General features: G+C 42.0%; 1 protein-coding gene across 1 annotated transcript; it reads left to right on the forward strand.

Moving 5' to 3' along the window:
- The first annotated feature begins 1,511 nt into the window (after positions 1 to 1,511).
- Positions 1,512 to 18,886, forward strand: GLYATL3 (glycine-N-acyltransferase like 3). Its single transcript, XM_021098810.2, has 6 exons — positions 1,512 to 1,588; positions 3,357 to 3,463; positions 8,359 to 8,466; positions 9,642 to 9,768; positions 15,006 to 15,132; positions 17,275 to 18,886. The coding sequence occupies exons 2-6, from the start codon at positions 3,386 to 3,388 to the stop codon at positions 17,699 to 17,701; spliced, it is 867 nt and encodes a 288-aa protein (XP_020954469.2). The 5' UTR covers positions 1,512 to 1,588; positions 3,357 to 3,385; the 3' UTR covers positions 17,702 to 18,886.
- The last annotated feature ends 1,130 nt before the right edge of the window (positions 18,887 to 20,016 follow it).

The following is a 20,016-nucleotide window of genomic DNA, read 5'->3' on the forward strand; positions in this document are numbered from 1 at the left end:
CCCATAGCAATCACTATTACCCTCATCCTACATAGTCTGAGGCAGAGGAAGCTAAGTACTTTGGTTTTAAGATCACTCAAATAGTAAGTGATATAGAGTTCCCAATGTGGCTTAGCAGTAACAAACCCAGCTAGCATCCACGAGGACATGGGTTCATCCCTGGCCTCACTCAGTGGGTTAAGGATCCAGCGTTGCTGTGAGCTGTGATGTTAGGTCGAAGACACAGCTCAGATCTGGCGTTGCTCTGGCGATGGCTTAGGCCAGTGGCCACAGCTCCAATTCGACCGCTAGCCTGGAATTTCCGTATGCCGAGGATGTAGACCTAAACAAACAAGAAGTGGGTGATAGAACTATAAAGTGAAAAAATTTTAATTTTGACTTAGGAATTTGCTGAAAAGCTACAAGCAGAAGGGGGTACTGAAGCTAATGAGTACATCCTATTACAACACATACAAATCAATCCGTTTTTGGTATGATGATAATATGTATCATGAATTTGCTCACTTGGGATGCTAGAAGAAAATCTTAAATTTATCTTACATTAGTAACCTCCTTTTCTCCCCCTTGTTTGCCTTTGTCTTTTTAATCTCAGAGTCAAAAGTTTAGCTTAGCTTGATGAACATATTTCAAATTTAATCACCTTCATCCAATGCAGTTTTCCTAGAAAAGTAATATGTCTTGACTTTTTTTGTTATTTTTTCCTTATGGAAATAACCTTTCGGTTATTTTTTCCTTATTAACAATTCTAATTAGTTCAGATGGTTTTTAATAGAGAGCAAAGAACTCTGAAAAGACAAAAATTCTCAAAAATGACTCAGTTCCACAAGTTCGCTCTTTAGAGGTTAATGACTTCTAACCTTGGAAGTTTAGGGCAGCAATATCGTTTTACTCAGAACAGATAAAAATCTATATGGGGAGTTCCCGTCGTGGCGCAGTGGTTAACGAATCCGACTAGGAACCATGAGGTTGCGGGTTCGGTCCCTGCCCTTGCTCAGTGGGTTAACGATCCGGCGTTGCCGTGAGCTGTGGTGTAGGTCGCAGACGCGGCTTGGATCCTTGGATCCTGCGTTGCTGTGGCTCTGGTGTAGGCCAGTGGCTACAGCTCTGACTGGACCCCTAGCCTGGGAATCTCCATATGCCGCAGGAGCGGCCCAAGAAATAGCAAAAAAAGACAAAAAAAAAATCTATATGGGGTCAGTACCTCTGCCTTGTCTTCTTGTATCCCATTTGCCAGGGTCTCATTCCTTTTTATTTTTTTTTTCCATGCTATCCTGACAGAGAGATAGGTCTTGTGTCTAGAAAATGCCCATCTCTAAATCAAGATTGGTATTTGTTGGCTTTTACACTGTAAGACTCAATGTGGTAGAAAGAAAGAAGTGGAAAGAAAACATTCCTGATGATTTTCACCTGATGTCATAGACACCTCCCTTTCTACAGGTGTAAACACTTTGTCTTTCTTTCCCTCCTCTTTCCACTGGAGGACTAATTAGGGAATTGGGCTTGAAGAATAAACCAGCCTTTGATAAAGGAACCATTGCAGTGCCACGCAGGGAAAGACCTCAGTTTCAGACTGAACTCTCAGCAGCAGGTATGCGTTTCTTCGTTAAAATAACAAATGACCAGTCACTGGTAATAATTGCAAGCAGAAATGAGAGAACTAGAAAGAGGAGAACTGAAATTCAACATTGTATATGGGAAGAAAGAATAATAATTAGGTTTAGAGGAAGAGATATTTTATTGGGGTTGTATTTTGGTATTTTTTTCTTTAACTCAAATTGTGATGTGGGGGGAAATAAGCCTTGTGGAATGTAAAACTATTTGTATTATGACTTGGGCACAACTAGAGAAATAGATAAGACTCTCAAAACCAGAAACCTATCATCTGAAAAGTAATCCCTAGCACTGGATTTCAAGGGTTTTAAAAATTGTTATTTATTTCCTTGTTAACAAACATCTGCCACTGTATTATAAACGGTGCATTACACCATAAAAACAGAGCTCCCTTGCTTTATTTATAAGAATGAAACCTCCTAGGAGAGTGTTCATGCTTTCCTTGCCTGATTAATATTAATAAAATATTTATGTTCCCTGCTCGGTCCTGATGGGTAATGTCCCAAAGAAACGTCAGTTCCTTAAACCTATATGAGTATAATTATTTTTCTTGATGAAGACTTCCAAGAGTGGGTCTGTTATTGATAGGTTTTTTTTTTCTTTTTAGGGCCGCACCTACTGTGTACAGAAATTCCCAGGCTAGGGGTTAAATAAGAGGTGTAGCTGCCTGCCAATGCCACAGCCATAGCAACTTAGGATCCTTAAACCCACTGAGCGAGGCCAGGGATCGAACCTGCATCCTCATGGATACTAGTCTGGGTTCGTTACCACTGAGCCACAGCAGGAACTCCCACGATAGCATTTTGGCTAAAGGCGTTACAAACCTTTACTTCCCTATTCAAAAACACATGTTTATTATGAGGAATTTATAATTAAGTGATGAGGATGTGACGTTCTAATCTTGTACTTTTCTGGTTAATAGTTGTCAATATGACTTTCTAATGTAATTCAAAAACGTGTGAAAAATATTTTCTGAGACTATTTCTCGCTCCCATTCTCTGAGAGTTTCTGCATTCTTTTTTATGGCCTTTAAAAATATTTTTGTATTTAATAAAAGAAAGATCCTTAAGAAATTCATCACTATTTTTACTGAAAGGATATTGTCTAATGTTGTTTCTTAGTTATAGTGTCCTCTGTGAAGGAACCCATGGGAAAAATGTCTCTCTGATTTTCATGTCACCCAAATCTGTGGCTGGTAAAAGCAGCCTTACACTTTTACCTGAGCATTTGCTTAAGTCCAGTTCTCTAACTTCTAAATAATTAAAACCCTCCTTGCTCTGGCTTCAATTTTTCTTTCTAGGCTAAGCAGCTCTTTTGACTCACAAATTGCTCAGGGTCCAGCGATGGGTGCTGGAGACACAGTGCAGCTCAGAGCAAGCCTGGGTCCTTCTTCATGCAGCTCTCAGGCTGCTTAAAACTGGCTTAAATCAAAGAAAGCACAAATACATGTTGACAGCTGCTTTTGCGTCCTGAAGGAAGAGGTTTGCGACCACGAACATGGATAATGAAGGCTTCACCCAGTGTAGACATTCACGTCCTCCCAGGATCCAGTTGTGACCAGTCCATTTCCAGGTGTTCTGGTCGACCCATCCTAGAGCCTCTTTCTCTCGCTGTTTCTTCCCTCCCCAGAGGAAGCCTCACATTCAGAATTACATAGAGTTGAAAGCAGGACTTCAAGGATTGGTAGGTGGTTTCACAATGTTAACAGGCAAAAAGTAAACACATGCCTTGCCATCCATAATCAGGTGTGGAGTTAACAAGTGCTCCTGAGAAGATGTTGGTGCTAAACTGTTCTACCAAATTACTCACCCTGGAAAAAGTGTTGAGGAGTCACTTTCCTGAATCACTCAAGGTACTCTAAATTTAAGTTTTATCATCTTGCTTTGATTACTCTGTGAAATCACGTCAGAACTGTAGCTCTTTCCAAAATTTTTCTGGTGACAAGATTCCCTGAGAGCACTTGTTAAACATACAGCTTTCCAGTCTCCTCCTGCTAGAAATGGATTCAGTGGATTATGGTTATAGCCCAGATAGTGATGGTTTTGAAAGTTATTCTAGATGACTCCTAGGAAAACTTAGGTCATGCTGGACTGGACTTTTTTTTCTTTCTTTCTTTCTTTCTCTCTCTTTTTTTTTTTTTTTTTTTTTTCTTTCCTTTTCTAGGGCTGCTTCTGCGGCAAATGGAGGTTCCAAGGCTAGGGGTCTAATTGGAGGTGTAGCCACGGGCCTAAGCCAGAGCCACAGCAAGGTGGGATCTGAGCCGTGTCTGCAACCTACACCACAGCTCATGGCAACGCCAGATCCTTAACCCACTGTGCAAGGGCAGGGATCGAACCCTCAACCTCATGGTTCCTAGTCAGATTCATTCACCACTGCGCCATGATGGGAACTCCAGGACTGGACTATTTCTAAGGTAAATTTGAATTCCAAACATTTGGAAGGGTATTTTGGGTGGCGCTGCTGGTAAGGATAAAACCTAGGTAAACAATGGAACTGAAGTTTACGGGGTTTCTATAAAAATAATTTTCTGTTTATTCCGAGATTTTTATTTGTCAGGTTTTTTCAGTGGCTTTTGTTGATCATCAAGCCTCTACATGCTGAGTTCTCTAAAGTCAGTAAGGGTCTGCGGTAACTCAGAACTTCTGTGCAAGATGACTTTGCAAAGAAGTGAAAGATTGGAAATATTTTAAGTACATGGAGAAAAAAATGCAGAATGTAGTGAAATTGTCTTTGAAGTCAGAGTTTCTTAAGCAAAGAAAGAGCCCAATAGCAGGGGTTTTCAAATGTGAGTGGCATGCTAATAACCCAGAAGAGAGAGAATGAATCTTAATTTCTGAAGACAGATGTCAGGGACCTGTGTATTCAACAAACACCCTGGATAGTCCTTATTTACACTAAAATTTGAACAAAAGTGATCTAAAGTCCTCTAGGGCACCTACTGGATGGATTAATCTGACCATCTTGTCTCATGGATAGTAGGGAAACTCTGAGTGATCATTTGGGATCTTATAATTTTAAAAGTACCAAATTGGAGATCCCGCTGTGGAACAATGGGTTCAAAATCTGACTACAGCGGTTCCGGTTGCTGCGGAAGGACCGGATAGATCCCTGGCCCGGTGCAGTGGGTGAAAGGATACGGTTTTGTTCCAGCTGCAGCTTAGCTCGCAACTGTGGTTCAGAACTGATTCCTGGCCCAGGAACTCCATGGATCACGGGGCAGCAAAAAAAGAAAAAAAAAAAGAATCTTTCACACTCTCTCATTTGAGCTTCATAAAAAACTAATCAATCCCTTTCATGGTTCCTCTGTAATATTAAAACCTCGGAATTGGCAGATATTTATATTATAGTTTTACAGATGCTACCCCTAAATTACTTCCCCATTTCTCAGTGCTAGAGTTCAGATTTAAATCCAGGTTATCAGATTCCAAATTGAGTGTGCTTTTGAAATGTTTGGCTCTCATTACATTACTTGGAATAAGAATTAAGGAAATGAAATATGTAGGCACAAACAATGCCTTCCTTGTATAATCTCCTCTTTAATAACTATTTTACTCAGTATTCCCAATTTCTCATTTTTCATACGCCGACTCTCTTTATTCCTGGATCTATTTATCGACCTGGGATTATTGCATCGTTATACAAGGCCTAGCTGTGTTCTTTGACCATAGTTTCAAAATACCCTTTTAGTATACACTATGTCCTTTAGAGAATAAGGCAGATGAAGGTAAGATAGTTTTGTGGTTCACTCTTCCTCCATCTGTTGGAGCTTATGGCTGTGTATTTTCTAATCCCACTTTACTGCTTACGGGATTAAATGTCCCTCCAAATTTCCTTCACCAGCTCTAACTGCTCACTTCTCCAGCATCTTTCACTTCCCCCTAGACACTTCTCATCTCCTCTTAACCCTCACCCTTTAGATAATCAGTTATTGGGAAGGTTTCCTTTTGACTGCTGATAAATCTTTCAGTTGATTCCAATCTTTTAAAAACAAGTGAGGGGTTTTTTCCCAGAACCTGAATATTGTAAAGAACTTTTTCCTTTTACCCTAGTGAACATATCAATCATACACAAGCTCCATTCTTGAATAAGGATTTTGCTTTCCCCATGTGAAACCATTTTCATAAACGTGTTATTCTGTATATATCAAATCAGCAACCCCAGAATTTAATGACTAACAAAATAAGCATGACCCTTCCAGGTCACTCTAGTTTGTGGGTGTTCACTAAGTGTGACCCCTGTTACACGTTAGATTTAGCCAGACTTGCAAAGATAGAGTCTATGAAAAGATTTGAGTGAGGTCCCAGTTTGGGTAAGATAGAAGAGCATTGGAGTTTCCATGAGGACGCAGGTTCGGTCCCTGGCCTCGCTCGGTGGATTAAGGATGCCAAGTTGCCGTAAACTGTGGTGTAGGTTAAGGACTCAGATCAGCTCTGGCATTGCTATGGCTATGGCCTAACTTGGCAGCTACAGATACGATTAGACCCCTATCCTGGGAACCTCCATGTGCCGAGGGTGTGACCCTAAATAGACCAAAAAAAAAAGAAAGAAAAAAAAGATGGAAGAGTATTGGATAATGTTCTGGGCATTGAGGTGAATGATTTGAATTAAGATGATAAAGAAGGTAATGATGTAGCCCCTATAATTTTAAATTTTTTTCTTTGAGGGTGTAGCACTAGAAAGTGCATATAACATAATGATGCAGCTCAACGAATTTTCATAAAGCAAATATCTGTGGAACCCCTACTCTAGCCAAAAAGGAATGTTACTCCCAGAGCTCACGCTGGGTTGCAATGGGACCAGTGGCCTCTTGGGAGTCTTGGGAAACGGGTTTGATCCCAGCTGGGTGCAGTGGGTTAAGGATTCGGAGTTGCCACAGCTGTGACTTAGGTCAAAACTGCGGCCTGGATCTGATCCCTGGCCAGGAGATCCACATGCCTCAGGGTGGCCCAAAATGAAAAAGAAAGACAAAAGAACATTATTTCTGATGCCATTCCTCCCTGCCCAACCTCCCCCCTGCCACACCGCCGCCCCCCCCCCGGCCCCCATGCTCTTTTCCTGTCCCCAAGAAAGTTTCCCAGTTCCCCCAAAGTAACTACTCTCTGGTCTTCTAAAGTCATCATTTAGTTCAACCTGTCTTTGAATATAATATAAATTGGATCACACAATAAGTACCTTTTGGGGTTTAGCTTCTTTGGCTGAACACCATGGTGCTGTTTTGTGGTTCCTGTCTGAATAGGTCACCATTTATTTGTTTAATCCGTGGTGCTGGAGATGGAGATTGTTTCCAGCTTACGTCTATAATATTAGGAAAATGCTGCTGTGAACATTGGCCTGTAGCTCAGCTCACCTGTGACCACAACTTTCTCTTCTCTGGGAGTACACATAGAACCTGTGAAAGTTATTTTGTAGCACAGACATCTCTGATTCTTCTCCTTTTTTTTTTTTTTTCGGTCTTTTTGCCATTTCTTGGGCCACTCTTGCGGCATATGGAGGTTCCCAGACTACGGGGTCAATTGGAGCCATAGCCATCAGCCTATGCCACAGCCACAGCAATGCAGGATCCAAGCCGCATCTTCGACCTGCACCACAGCTCATGTCAAAGCTGTATCTTTAACCCACTGAGTGAGGGCAGGGATCGAACCTGCAACCTCATGGTTCCTAGTCAGATTTGTTAACCACTGAGCCATGATGGGAACTCCATTTTTTTTTTCCATCTCTGATTCTTAGTGGAGTAAAAAATGTGAAAGATCATATAATAGCACTCTAGTATGACTTCAGCATGGTTTTGTCAACAAGCATTTGATCAGCTCCCTCAGACTCCTCGAATTTAATAATGAATGAGGCATAGTTACAATCCTCAGGAAAAGCTTATAGGAACTTGCTCCATCAAATCTGAAATGCTGGGGGTGTTTTTGGCCTTTTTGTTCCCAGGGAGTGATGCTTTTCACTCTCAAGTGATTAACTGTAATTCAGGGCTGAAGGAATTGTTATATTTCACAGATGATTTTCAGGTAATAAACTTCAAAAGCAGCTGTGCCTCAAAATTATCTATGGCTGGAGTTTCTGTTGTGGCTTAGCAGGTTAAAAATCCAACTGATATCCATGAGGATGTGGGTTCCATCCCTGGCCTCGCTCAGTGGGTTAAGAACCCAGCATTGCCATCAACTGAGGTGTAGGTCACAGACGTGGCTCAGATCTGGTATTGTTGTGGCTGTGGCATAGGCCGGGAGCTGCAGCTCCGATTTGACCCCTTGCCTGGGAACTTCCATATGTAGAGGGTGCAACCCTAAAAAGACCAAAAATAAATAAATAAATAAATAAATAATAAAATGAAATAAAGAAAAAAGGAAGACATTAAAAAAAAAAAACTTTCTGTGGAACTTTTAAAAGATGTATGAGCCCTAAATTCATACATCAGATTCTGATTCATTCGGTTTTTATGGCAGATTTGTGTGCCAGGCCCCATCTAGTAAGCCTATTGGTTTGGTACCTCTCACCATCATGCTGCAAAAAACTAAATTTAGGGAGAATTTTCATATGCTTTCATAGACATTTTACCAGTTTTCACGTGTGCCGATGAAGTAAGAGGGAGACGTTTTTAATGTGTGTATGTGTTGTGTATACATGTGTATATATTTCCAATTTCCCCTCATGGCCATGATTATGCAGTAGAATGAGGAGTGAAAATGGTAGTATGCAACTGAAATAGTAATGTGATTGGCATGTCCTCTGGGTTCTTTGGCTCAGGTTTATGGAGCAGTGATGAACATAAATCGTGGGAATCCCTTTCAAAAGGAAGTGGTATTGGATTCATGGCCCAACTTCAAAGCTGTCATCACCCGGCGGCAGAAAGAGGTACACTTTTAAAAGCCAAAAAATAAAAGAAAAAAGAAAATAAGATTTGGCATCAGCTGAAGAGAAAAGATTAGGTAAATGGTATATTGTAACCCTCACAGCTTAACAAGCTATGTATTTTACCATTAGCTTCTTATTTGACTGGCTTTGGAGTATTAGACCTATGGATACTTCCAGACTAAATGGGTTCAGGAGTTCCCTGGTGGCTCAGTGGGTTAAGGATTCAGCATTGTCACTGCTGTGGCCCTGGTGGCTGCTGTGGCTCAGGTTTGATCCCTGGTCCAGGAACTTTTACATGCTTCAGGTGCAGCCAAAAAAAGAAAAAAAAAATGTGTTCAATAGAGTATCTCTTTAGTGTTTCATAATGCCTACAAACAAGAAGCATACATGCTTGTACAGATGAGTTTTTCTGCTGGATTGATTTTTCCTAATGCCCCCTGACTTTGGTCATGTGGGTAAATATGGGATAAGATTGAAAAAAACAGCACGTTTCCCACTCTTCCTCTGATACCAAAGAGAGGCTTAGGTGATCAAAGATGTGCTCTTCTGACCACAGTAGGAAAGTTCTGAAAGTTCAGTTTGATTTTGTAGGTGGATCCACTGAGTTATGCCCTTTTTATTTTTATAAACAAATAAAGTCCTAGATAAATGTGAAATAAATGTTTTTTTTTGTTTGTTTGTTTTTGTTTTTTGTCTTTTTGTAGCTATTTCTTGGGCTGCTCCCGCGGTATATGGAGGTTCCCAGGCTAGGGGTCAAATCGGAGCTGTAGCCACCGGCCTACGCCAGAGCCACAGCAACGCGGGATCCGAGCCGCATCTGCAAGCTACACCACAGCTCACGGCAACACCAGATCGTTAACCCACTGAGCAAGGCCAGGGACCGAACCCGCAACCTCATGGTTCCTAGTCGGATTCGTTAACCACTGCGCCACGACGGGAACTCCTGAAATAAATGTTTTCAGAGCGCCATAATAACAGAAGAAATAATCAAAGTTTCTAAATGTCTGTTCTTTCTCTCACTATAGTGTATTCCCTCTGAGCCATGTTTATATGTGGCTACGTTTTGGTGATGGAAATTGTCTAGATGCCCATAGCTAATGGTACTTAATCTATCTAGGATTTGAGTATCTAGAGGTTGTGCTTTCATATGTTTGTGATTGTGATTTCTGTCCCAGGCTGAGACAGATAACCTGGACCATTATACTAACGCCTATGCTGTGTTCTACAAGGATGTCAGAGCTTACCAGCAGCTACTGGAAGAGCAAGGTGTTATCAACTGGGACCAAGTCTTTCAAATACAAGGTGGGTCGAGTGCAAGACACTAGGCAGGCTTTTTATTCTCTTTTTCATATCAATCAGATAAATAAATATGGCATACATTTCACACACACACATATATATATATACACACACACAGGCACAAATACATATATATGCATTTTGTATATTTACAGCTTACGTATTCCAGTTTTGTAACAATGCTTATTTTTACTTCTTATAAAGTTTAGCCCTTAAGGTAAGCAGAGGCCATTTACACAGGGCTGCTTTTTATTTTTTTTATTTTTGGTCTTTTTGCCTTTTCTAGGGCCGCTTTCCACAGCATATGGAGGTTCCCAGGCTAGGGGTTTAATCGGAGCTGTAGCCGCCGGCCTACGCCAGAGCCACAGCAACTCGGGAGTCAAGCCGTGTCTGCAGCCTACACGACAGCTCACGGCAATGCCAGATCCTTAACCCACTGAGCAAGGCCAGGGATTGAACCCTCGACATCATCGTTCCTAGTCGGATTCATTAACCACTGCACCACAACGGGAACTCCCAAGGGCTGCTTTTAAGTGACATTTTTCCCCCCACTATTACTGTAATATGGATGTCAGTGAGTATCACAGTATATTTTTTCCTTATTACTCCTAACCATTTCCTACAACAATCTTTAAAGTCTAAGCCAATAGGTAAACCTTTTCTTCTTTCTAAAGCAAATGATTCTGGAAAGAAATATTCAACTGATTGACATAGGAGATCTTGAAATGATTTTATCAGGAAAGAGTACACATGAGTTCCAAGGAGATAATTTCATGGCCATCGATGCTGCTGGAAGAACTTCAGGCCAAGATGGAAGCAGATTAAGAATTCTGATTGTCTGGATGGACAGTTTCAGCTTCAGTGTATCCCTTACTCTCTCAACTTTTTTGTAATGATTAGGGATTGATATAAGCAATGAGGTTACTGTTTGTAACTGTTTGGGTATAATGAGTTCCTTAATCATTTGCCAGGGAAGGTCAGAATCCCCAAGCTAGACATAGGAAGTGTGTTAATTTTTTTTTTTTCAGCCAGAAACAGCTGAAGCCCTCTCACAAGAAAAGTTTCTGTCCACCTACAGTGACTAATACAAATTCATAACCCAAAGATTTGGGATGTTGCATAAAACCCTTTGCAAATGCCTGGAAAGACTTTCTAGAAGTAGTTCTAGACTCTATCTGCCCTTTTACACATTCACCCCAGTTATGCCTATTAGCAGTGAGACATGGTTCTCCCTTTCACTGAGCCAATTTAGAAAAATCTGGTGTTTCCATTGTGGCTCAGTGGATTAAGGACCAGACACAGAGTCCATGAGGATGTGGGTTCAATCCCTGGCCTCATTCAGTGGGTTAAGGATCCACATTGCTGTGGCTGTGGTGCAGTCATAAAAAACAAAAAAACAAAAACTTCTCAACCACATTAACATGAAAATGAGCATATCTCCTCCTTTGATGTGAAAAATCATGGCAGTAATTGGATAGATTTTGGTGCTGTTGGTTTATATCCTCAAATCACCTGAATCCATATGGCAAGAACATCCCTGCAATAGCCAATATATTTTTTTTCAGAAGGCTGAACAGATAGTCATGAGTTACAATCATTTAAATGGATCCAGTCATCCTTCCTGAGGGTTTGGCAGGTACAGATGTGAATGATAGCACCTCGTATAGCTGGAGGGTAAAATCCGTCATAGGGCAGGGCAGGCGTTCCTCTTGGCTTCAGATGTGGTCTCAGCTCTGGGCTTCTGTGGTAAGAACTGATCTCCTTAGAACATTGATACCCAAGAAGTCACGGGTGTCTTTACTGTTCTTACGCAGAACACCTAAGAAGGTGCTGTTTCCCAACATCCCTAAATCATGAGCAACTCAACAAGCCTATCACCTGCCATGTATATACTCAGTCTTTTATTTTCTGCCTGGTATAGGCTCAGTCACCACTGCTAGTTGGACAGCCTGGATAGAACAGGCTTCAGGTGGTGAAATATTGGGTGTTCAGATCAACAGCACACCCTACATAGCAATGCCTTTGTTTTTATTTTTTCTTTCTTTTTTTTTTTTGCATTTTAGGGCTGCGCCCACAGCATATGGAAGTTCCCAGATTAGAGGCTGAATCAGAGCTACAGCTGCTGGCCTACACCACAGCCACAGCAACCCACTGAGTGAGGCCAGGGATCAAACCTGCATCCTCATGGATACTAGTTGGGTTTGTTACCACTGAGTCATGCCTGGAACTCCACTTTTGTCATTTTTCAGTTGCAGCACCCATCCATAAACAATACTAAACCAGGGTTCCACTCACCTACTCAGAGGAGCTAAACTCCTGTGTGAGGACAGGAGTTTTAAAAAAATAAAAATGTACAGTTCCCAGACCAACCAGGCTCTTCTGCTAACTGCTCAGTTCATGAATGAGAGAGCTTGTCAACATGAGCATGGCCATGAAGATTCCAGAGGCCTGTCCACTGGTTACCAGTCCAATGAATGCCCTGAGTTCTGGCTTATCCAATTAACAACTCCTCCTCTTCTGAGGAGGTAGGGTGGACAACAGCAGTCAGATAAAGGGAGATTCTTGTCTCCTGTGAGAAAGGAGAAAATCACTTGTTAAAGTGATACCCAGGAGTTCCCATTGTGGCTCAGTGGTTAACGAATCCGACTAGGAACCATGAGGTTGTGGGTTCGATCCCTGGCCTCGCTCAGTGGGTCAAGGATCTGGTGTTGCCGTGAGCTGTGGTGTAGTTCGAAGACACGGCTCAGATCCCATGTTGCTGGGGCTGTGGTGTAGGCCAGAGGCTATAGCTCCGATTAGACCCCTAGCCTGGGAACCTCCATATGCTGCCGGTAAGGCCCTAAAAAGACCAATAAATAAATAAATACAGTGATACCCTCTCCATGGACAGAAGGATATGGTCCACAACTCAGCAAAATCCAGACGCTGGGAGCTCTACCCAGCAAACAACCAGATTCTTCAACAGCAACAAAAAACGTCTAAAAGGGGGAGCTGGGTAGGATTTGAAAGAAAACCTGTAGACTGAAAAATTTAGATAAAAAAATAGGCTCAATCAACTTGTAGCATTTAAGGATGCAGACTTGAATAATAAAACTCTAAAGAAAACAAGAAAATGATCTTAAAAGCAATTAGGGGTGGTAATTCTTAGAGCAGAGAGATGGAATTGTGATGGGGAGATTGGGAGAGTGATAAGTAGAAGCTGGCTGGTAAATTTCTATCTTGTGGCTTTAGTAGTAATTAAAATATAGATAATTAAGCTATGCCTTCATTTTATGCAGTTTTCTCTGTTACATCTTTTTTATTTTGTTTTGTTTTATTTTATTTCATTTTATTTTTCATTTTATTTTTCATTTTATTTTTAGGGCCGCACCAGCAGCATATGGAAGTTCCCAGGCGAGGGATTCAATTGGAGCTACAGCGGCTGGCCTACACCACAGTCACAGCAACGCATGATCCGAGCCGCATCTGTGACCTATACCACAGCTTGTGGCAATGCTGGATCCTTAACTCACTGAATGAGGCCAGGGATCAAACCCACATCCTCATGGATACTAGTTGGGTTCTTAACCCTCTGAGCCACAACGGGACCTCCTAAAAGTTGTTTGTTTGTTTGTTTAGAAACACTAGGCTGACTTTTAGAAAGAACTTGGTTCCATCTAACTTAGGAGGAAGAAATCCTGTTGGAAATACCCTTCACACCTTTGGTAGCACTACCTAGTACGACTTAGATGTAATTTAATGTTATAATATGGGGTGCTAGCCACAGCATCCATGATGTTAACAGCATTAGCTTGAAGACCTGCTTATCTTTACTTTGACTTAACTCGCTGAGAGAGGAGCTGGGGCTCAGAGCAGAGTCTGGGTTCACTGCAACCTTCCACTCCTGTTTTCTTCGAGAGGAAGTGATTTCCTGGGAGAAGGAAGCAAGCCTTTAGACAAACATGGAAGTGGGAAGGTCCATTTCCAGAGGATGCTGTCACTCAGGAGCCAGACTGGAAAGGACAGAGCACATGGGGATTTGGAGAAGCAGAGCAAGTTGGTTCCAAGTAAAGAGGAGCCACCCTGCCATGCTGTAAGCGCTGTCAGAACAGAGACCATGCCATCCCTGTGGCTCATGGTGAAGCCATGCCCAGTGCTTTGTCTACAACAGTTACTGAATAAAGGTTTATAGATAATACAGTATAGCTGTGACAAATGAGTGGGCTCTGGGTGAGTTAAGTTCAGGATGAGCTGGGAGTTCCTGTCGTGGCTCAGTGGTTGTGAACCTGACTAGCATCCATGAGGACACAGGTTCCATCCCTGGCCTTGCTCAGTGGGTTAAGGATCTGGCATTGCCATGAGCTGTGGTGTAGGTCACAAACATGGCTTGGATCTAGCATTGCTGTGGCTCTGGCGTAGGCCGGCAGCAACAGCTCCGATTGGACCCCTAGCCTGAGAACCTCCACATGCCATGAGTGTGGCCCTAGAAAGATAAAAAAAAAAAAAAAAAAAAAAAAGTTCAGGCTGAATGTCACCAAGGCTAAGTTTATATTTTGATCTTGCTGTTATGGACCTTTAGGCAAGAGCCTGGAAGAGAATCTTGAAAGTCAGATCACCATGTCAAATAGATCTCAGCTCTTTACACTTCGGGAGTTACACAATGTCCCTTACCTTCAGGAGTGTACAATCAATCTGACAAGTCAGAAAAATTGAAGTTCCTATGAAAAGTTACAAAGGCTAGTCCCAAAGGTTAGTCAGTCCCATCAGAAATTCCCATGGAAGGTCATGATCAGAGTGGAAATTTGCAAGTCATGTATAAGGTTTAAAAATCAGACAGGGGTGAGTTCCCGCTATGGTGCAGTGGAAACAAATCTGACTAGTATCCATGAGGATGTGAGTTTGATCCCCTGGCCTTGCTCAGTGGGTTGGGGATCCCGCGTTGCCATGAGCTGTAGTCGCAGACATGGTTCATACCCCACGTTGCTGTGGCTGCAGTGTAGGCCAGCAGCTATAGTTCTGATTTGACCCCTAGCCTGGGAACTTTGATATGCTGCAGTGTGCCACCCCCCACCCAAAAAAAAAAAAAAATCACATAGGGAATGGCTATACCTGTCCATAGATAAATACACAGGGGTAAGGATAATACAGGGTAGCACACTGGTGGTGGTGTTGATACCAAGTGCAAAAATGCTGTAACCAATTCCCTCTCTGTGTTTTCAAATAAAATGCTCCCATTACTCACAGTGTGTTTGTACATGCAGGACTGCAGAGCGAGCTGTATGATGTTTCCAAAACTGTGGCCACCTCAAAGCAGTTGGATGTAAAGCTAGCTTCCTTCAAGGCTGCTTTCTTTCCTCAACTTTCACCTCCTCTGGACACCAGTTCCCTGTAGGTAAAACCGATTTTCTGCATTGGGGTGGGGTGGGGGGAACTTACTGCTATGAAAGTACAAATAGCAGTAATGGAGTACTTCATATCTTTTTTTTTTTTTTTTCCGGTCTTTTTAGCACCCACAGCATATGGAAGTTCCCAGGCTAGGGGTTGAATCAGAGCTGTAGCTGCCAGCCTACACCACAGCCCACAGCAACGCCAGTTCCTTAACCCATGAGTGAGGCCAAGGGTGGAACCGGCATCCTCATGGATACTAGTCAGGTTTGTTAACCAGAGCCACGATGGGAACTCCTTGAGTGCTTAGTATCATTAAGGAGTATTTTGGTACCTTGGAGTTGGGTCACTGACTGTGTCTTTGTGTATGCGTATGTGTGTGGACTCTCTCCCTTTCTGCTCTGCCTGACTGCTCATAATTTCCTGCAAAATCAAATCAGTGTCTTTGCCCAGAGTAATAGGTGAACTCAGGCGTCCTATATTTTCACAGAATACACAGAAAACTCATTTCTTAGGCATTCTCCTCCCCCAAATAATTCTCAATCACTTCTGCCATCTGAGCCCAAGCTGCTTGTTACTGCTATTTTCTTTATCCCCCAGTTGGGCTTTTTAAAACCGGATTTTGACTTGAATTTTCTCCCTTCTGCAGAGGAAGTATGACAATGTGTCTGTAACACCTAAGTCATTACCTAAATGTGTATTTTGGGTCCTTGGCCTTCACATACAAGGTCGTAGTCTCTAGTATCACTCCTGGAATATGTGCCTTAGAAGCATTTTTGTTTGCAGTGACAGTTCTGTCTGAGGCTTCTTTGACATTGTTTTAAAGTTTATTTTTAAGAAGTAAATTAAAAGTCCTATTAAGCCAGTTATTGCATGTATATATTTATTTTGCACCCCTTGCTTAGCAGTTAGATGACTGACCCAGGGCCAGAGTCCACAGAATGCCTGGAACGTGAGCTAACACTGCAGAAGCACTAAAAAAAGAAAACACAAACTTGTACATTATAAAGGTCATAGGGAGAATGACAGTACCAGGCTCTTAACTTGGGATGGTCTTATGACCTTGATAACTTCCAGAATGAGAGAAAGTTAGGTTGAGGCATATGAAGATTTCCAGGCTAGGGGTTCAGTCGGAGCCATAGCTGTCAGCTTACACTAGAGCCACAGCAACTCGGGATCCAAGCCGAGTCTGCAACCTACACCACAGCTCACAGCAACAGTGGATCCTTAAACCACTGAGTGAGGCCAGGGATGGAACCCACATCATCATGGATACTAGTTGGGTTCACTAACCACTGAGCCACTATGGGAACTCCTTTTTTAAAAAAAAAAAAAAATCTTAATGCTATAGGTTTTAAAACCTTTTCTCAGATTTTTTAGGGAAATGTGTGGAAGAGCTAGCATTTAAGCAATGTATATTCTCTGGCCATGGATGCAAAAAGGTAGAGGTTCTATCCTAAAATATTTTCTTTTACCAAGGAAAAGATTGGGGGCCCAAGAATCTGAACTTAATTCAAGGTTTCAGAGAGGCTGTCAAGAGACGCAAGACTTAATAAGAACAAGATTTTCTATTAATTACAGAAAAATGAAATACTTGCCTTAATCTAGTCTGAGGACAGTAAAAAGTGGGCAGAAAATTCAAAGAAAAGACTTTACTGAGTATTTTGTCCTATCAAAAATGGAATCTTAAAAGCTAAGTGGTGAGTGATGTGTTCTAATTCATTGAAAATAGTCTGGTATTTGCTGGGCACTATCTCTGGGGTGAGTTTTTTTTTTTTTTTTTTTTTTTTTTTTTTTTTTTTTTTGCTTTTTAGGGCTGTACCCATGGCATATGGAAGTTCCCAGGCTAGGGGTTGAATTGGAGCTACAGCTGCCAGCCCACACCACAGCCACAGCAACTCCAGATCTGAGCCACGTCTGCGACCTACACCACAGTTCATGGCAATGCTGGATCCTTAACCCTCTGAGCAAGGCCAGGAATCAAACCTGAGTCCTCATGGATACTAGTCAGGTTCATTAACTGCTGAGACACGAAGGGAACTCCTCTGGAGTGATTTCTCATTTTGAATCAGTGTCCAAAGAGAAGGTGTTGTTTGTGGTCACGTGATCATGAGTTCATATTTCTTCTGTGTCATCTCCTTCTAGAATGAGTCTTTCCCTGAAGCTAAGCTGTCTGAGTGTTGCTGATGCTGATCTGCTCAACCAGACTTGGTCCCGGGGAGGCAACGAGCAGTGTCGCCGGTGCATTGCCAAGCTCATCTCCTGCTTCCCCAGTATGTGTGTCCGTGATGACAAGGGGAACCCAGTCTCTTGGAGTTTCACAGACCAGTTTGCCACTATGTGTCATGGCTACACCCTGACAGAGCATCGCAGGAAGGGGTATAACAGGCTAGTGGCCCTCACGCTGGTCAGGAAGTTGCAAAGCCAGGGATTGCCCTGCCAGGGCAACTTCTGGGATGACAATGAGGCTTCCATCCGCCTCTTGAAGAGCCTGCATGCTGAGCTCCTGCCTTGTCGGTTTTTTAGACTTATTCTCACACCTGCAACTTTCTCTGGGCAAGTTCGCCCCTAGCCCATTGGAACTCCAGGAATTGTCTTCCTTGCTCCTAACATACCCATGGTACATTCCTGAACATACATTCCTTAGCTGCCCTTGAGGGAAAAATTAAAACTAGAATCAGGAGAATCTTAAATTGTTGAAAAGCACCTGGAGAAGGCAAGCAGGATTAGACTGAGAATCCCTACCTCTCCCTGACTCAGGTTTCTATAGTAATGCCTCTAGGGCTCAGAGACAGTTGTGGCTAAAAACAAGGTAATTATCCTCCTTAGGGATCCTCTGCAGAAAGAGGGTTCTAGAGTCAGCAGATCTTAGCACAGGAGCAGAAATGACTACATGAGAGCAAGTGATTTAACAAGGGAGCATGTGGCTACTGCTTTCTTGTTGCTGCTCGGGCTTCTGTTCTGTACTATCACTACCACACCAGTTCCTTACGACTATAAATGATGCTCCTGTGCCACTAGTATCCTGTCTCCCCAAACTCTGTTCCTCCAGTCTCTGACCCAAGTTCTCTGTAGAATAGCCTGCTTCTTTTCCCCTTTAATCACTATCTCTCCCCTTCCGCCTAGGAATCCAGCCTCTAGTTCTTCCCTGGGTATGTTTGAAGGCAGCGGTTCTCACATTTAATGCACTTCAGAATCACCTGGAAGGCAGGATACAACACGCATGGCTGAGCCTCTCTCTCCCCCACAGTCTCTGATTCAATAAGTCTGAGGTCAGGCCTTAGAATTTGTATTTCTATCAAGTTTCCATTTCTCAGTTGCCTTGGATGAAGGAAGGAGAATATGGACATTTTAAAAGCTAGAAATCAGTGATATCAGCCTAGGACTGAACATTACCTGTCACCTATTCCAGCCCCCTTGTTGATAATCTGCTTTCTCATGAGAAACTAAGATGCATATACAGGTGTGTGGTGTAACTATAAACATATATACACATATATACATATTTCATGTTTCTACATGCCTATGTACATACTCACAGAATTTTGATAAGATCATAAGCTAATTCTCTCATTACATATGAAGGTCTGAGGACCAAAGAAAATAAATGACTTCTTTAAGGTTATATCAATAATCACTGCTAGAGGCTGAGCCAGAATGTTGTATTTTGATTTCAACCTACTTTTTTCACTAAACCACTTGTCTTTTCTTGTAAAGGAAATGTAAACGATAACATAATAAAATCAATACCCTCTTAGTCTTTTATCCTTGTTAGAATTTTTTTTTTTTTTTAATTTAGGGTCTTATCGCTTGTGTGTGCGTATCTTTCAAGGACAGTAAAAGAAGAGAGAAACAACACAAGTTGTGTTCTTGCATCTGCAATAAAAGCAGGCACAAACACAGGGGTTGGATTTGTCTAGTCTGGTTAAAGTTTTCTTAGTTACATAGGAAATAGTGGTTTCTTCTCCCATGGAGGTCACAGAATTCCAAGTACAAAGATAAGAGGAAATCTAAATTTTAGGTATTTATTCAGAGAAAAGCAAACCAGTTGGCTGAAGGAGAGCTTCATTTTAATAAAGACAGTTCTTTGGAGTGAATTATACTGAGGTCATCCTGAGCCAGTGGTTAGGTTACCTAGAGACTTATCCTTGGTGCCAGAGGGAAGAGCTCTAAGTAACTAGAGTCCATAAATCTCTTAGGAGAATGTGGTCTCGTTCTGCCCCAGGGATACTCATTATCTTCAGCTTTGATTAACCATAGGTTATTCCCACGTGGTACAGAGCGTCATTATTACGTCCTTATGCCTTCTTTTCTTTCTAAAAATCAAATGCCTACTGTTTACTTAACATTTAACCATGTGCTGGTAATTGTGCCAAATTTTATGTATATTTATGTGTGTAAAAGTGTGCATGTGTTTGTGCGTGTGTAATCTACTTGTGGGAAGTCTGGCTCTGACTCATCAAAAGTTATGCAGATTGTTAAGTCATAATCAGAGCCTGAGTCTGTCAGATTCTGAAGCCTGTATTGTTAACTATTATGCTGATTGGCCTCTCCAGCCACTTGGAACTCTTCAGAGGCAATCATTGCTTTATTTAACTGCTCTCTGAATTTTCTGTCCCCACCCCAACAATAGACTCCATTTGAAGTTTGCGGTAGGGGGCGGGATTTTTTTCCCACCAAATTCCACCATATAACCTTATTTTTTTACTTTCATCTTCCAGATAGTCATGTTAGATATGATTATTCAACTTTCAACACCCTGTTAAGGAATATGTGGAACAATTTCTGGAGTCAGGAGAGAAAGGCAAGGAGAAGAGAAAGACACTCGAGAAGTAGGAAAGAGCTAGATCAGCAAAGAGCCTTAGTGCTAATTTAAGGAACTTCTTC

Source organism: Sus scrofa, chromosome 7 (assembly GCF_054392235.1).
Source record: "Sus scrofa isolate SSC_HxYL_T2T_F1_AM1 chromosome 7, Sscrofa_HxYL_maternal_Yorkshire_Landrace_v2.0, whole genome shotgun sequence".
Lineage (NCBI taxonomy): Eukaryota > Metazoa > Chordata > Mammalia > Artiodactyla > Suidae > Sus > Sus scrofa.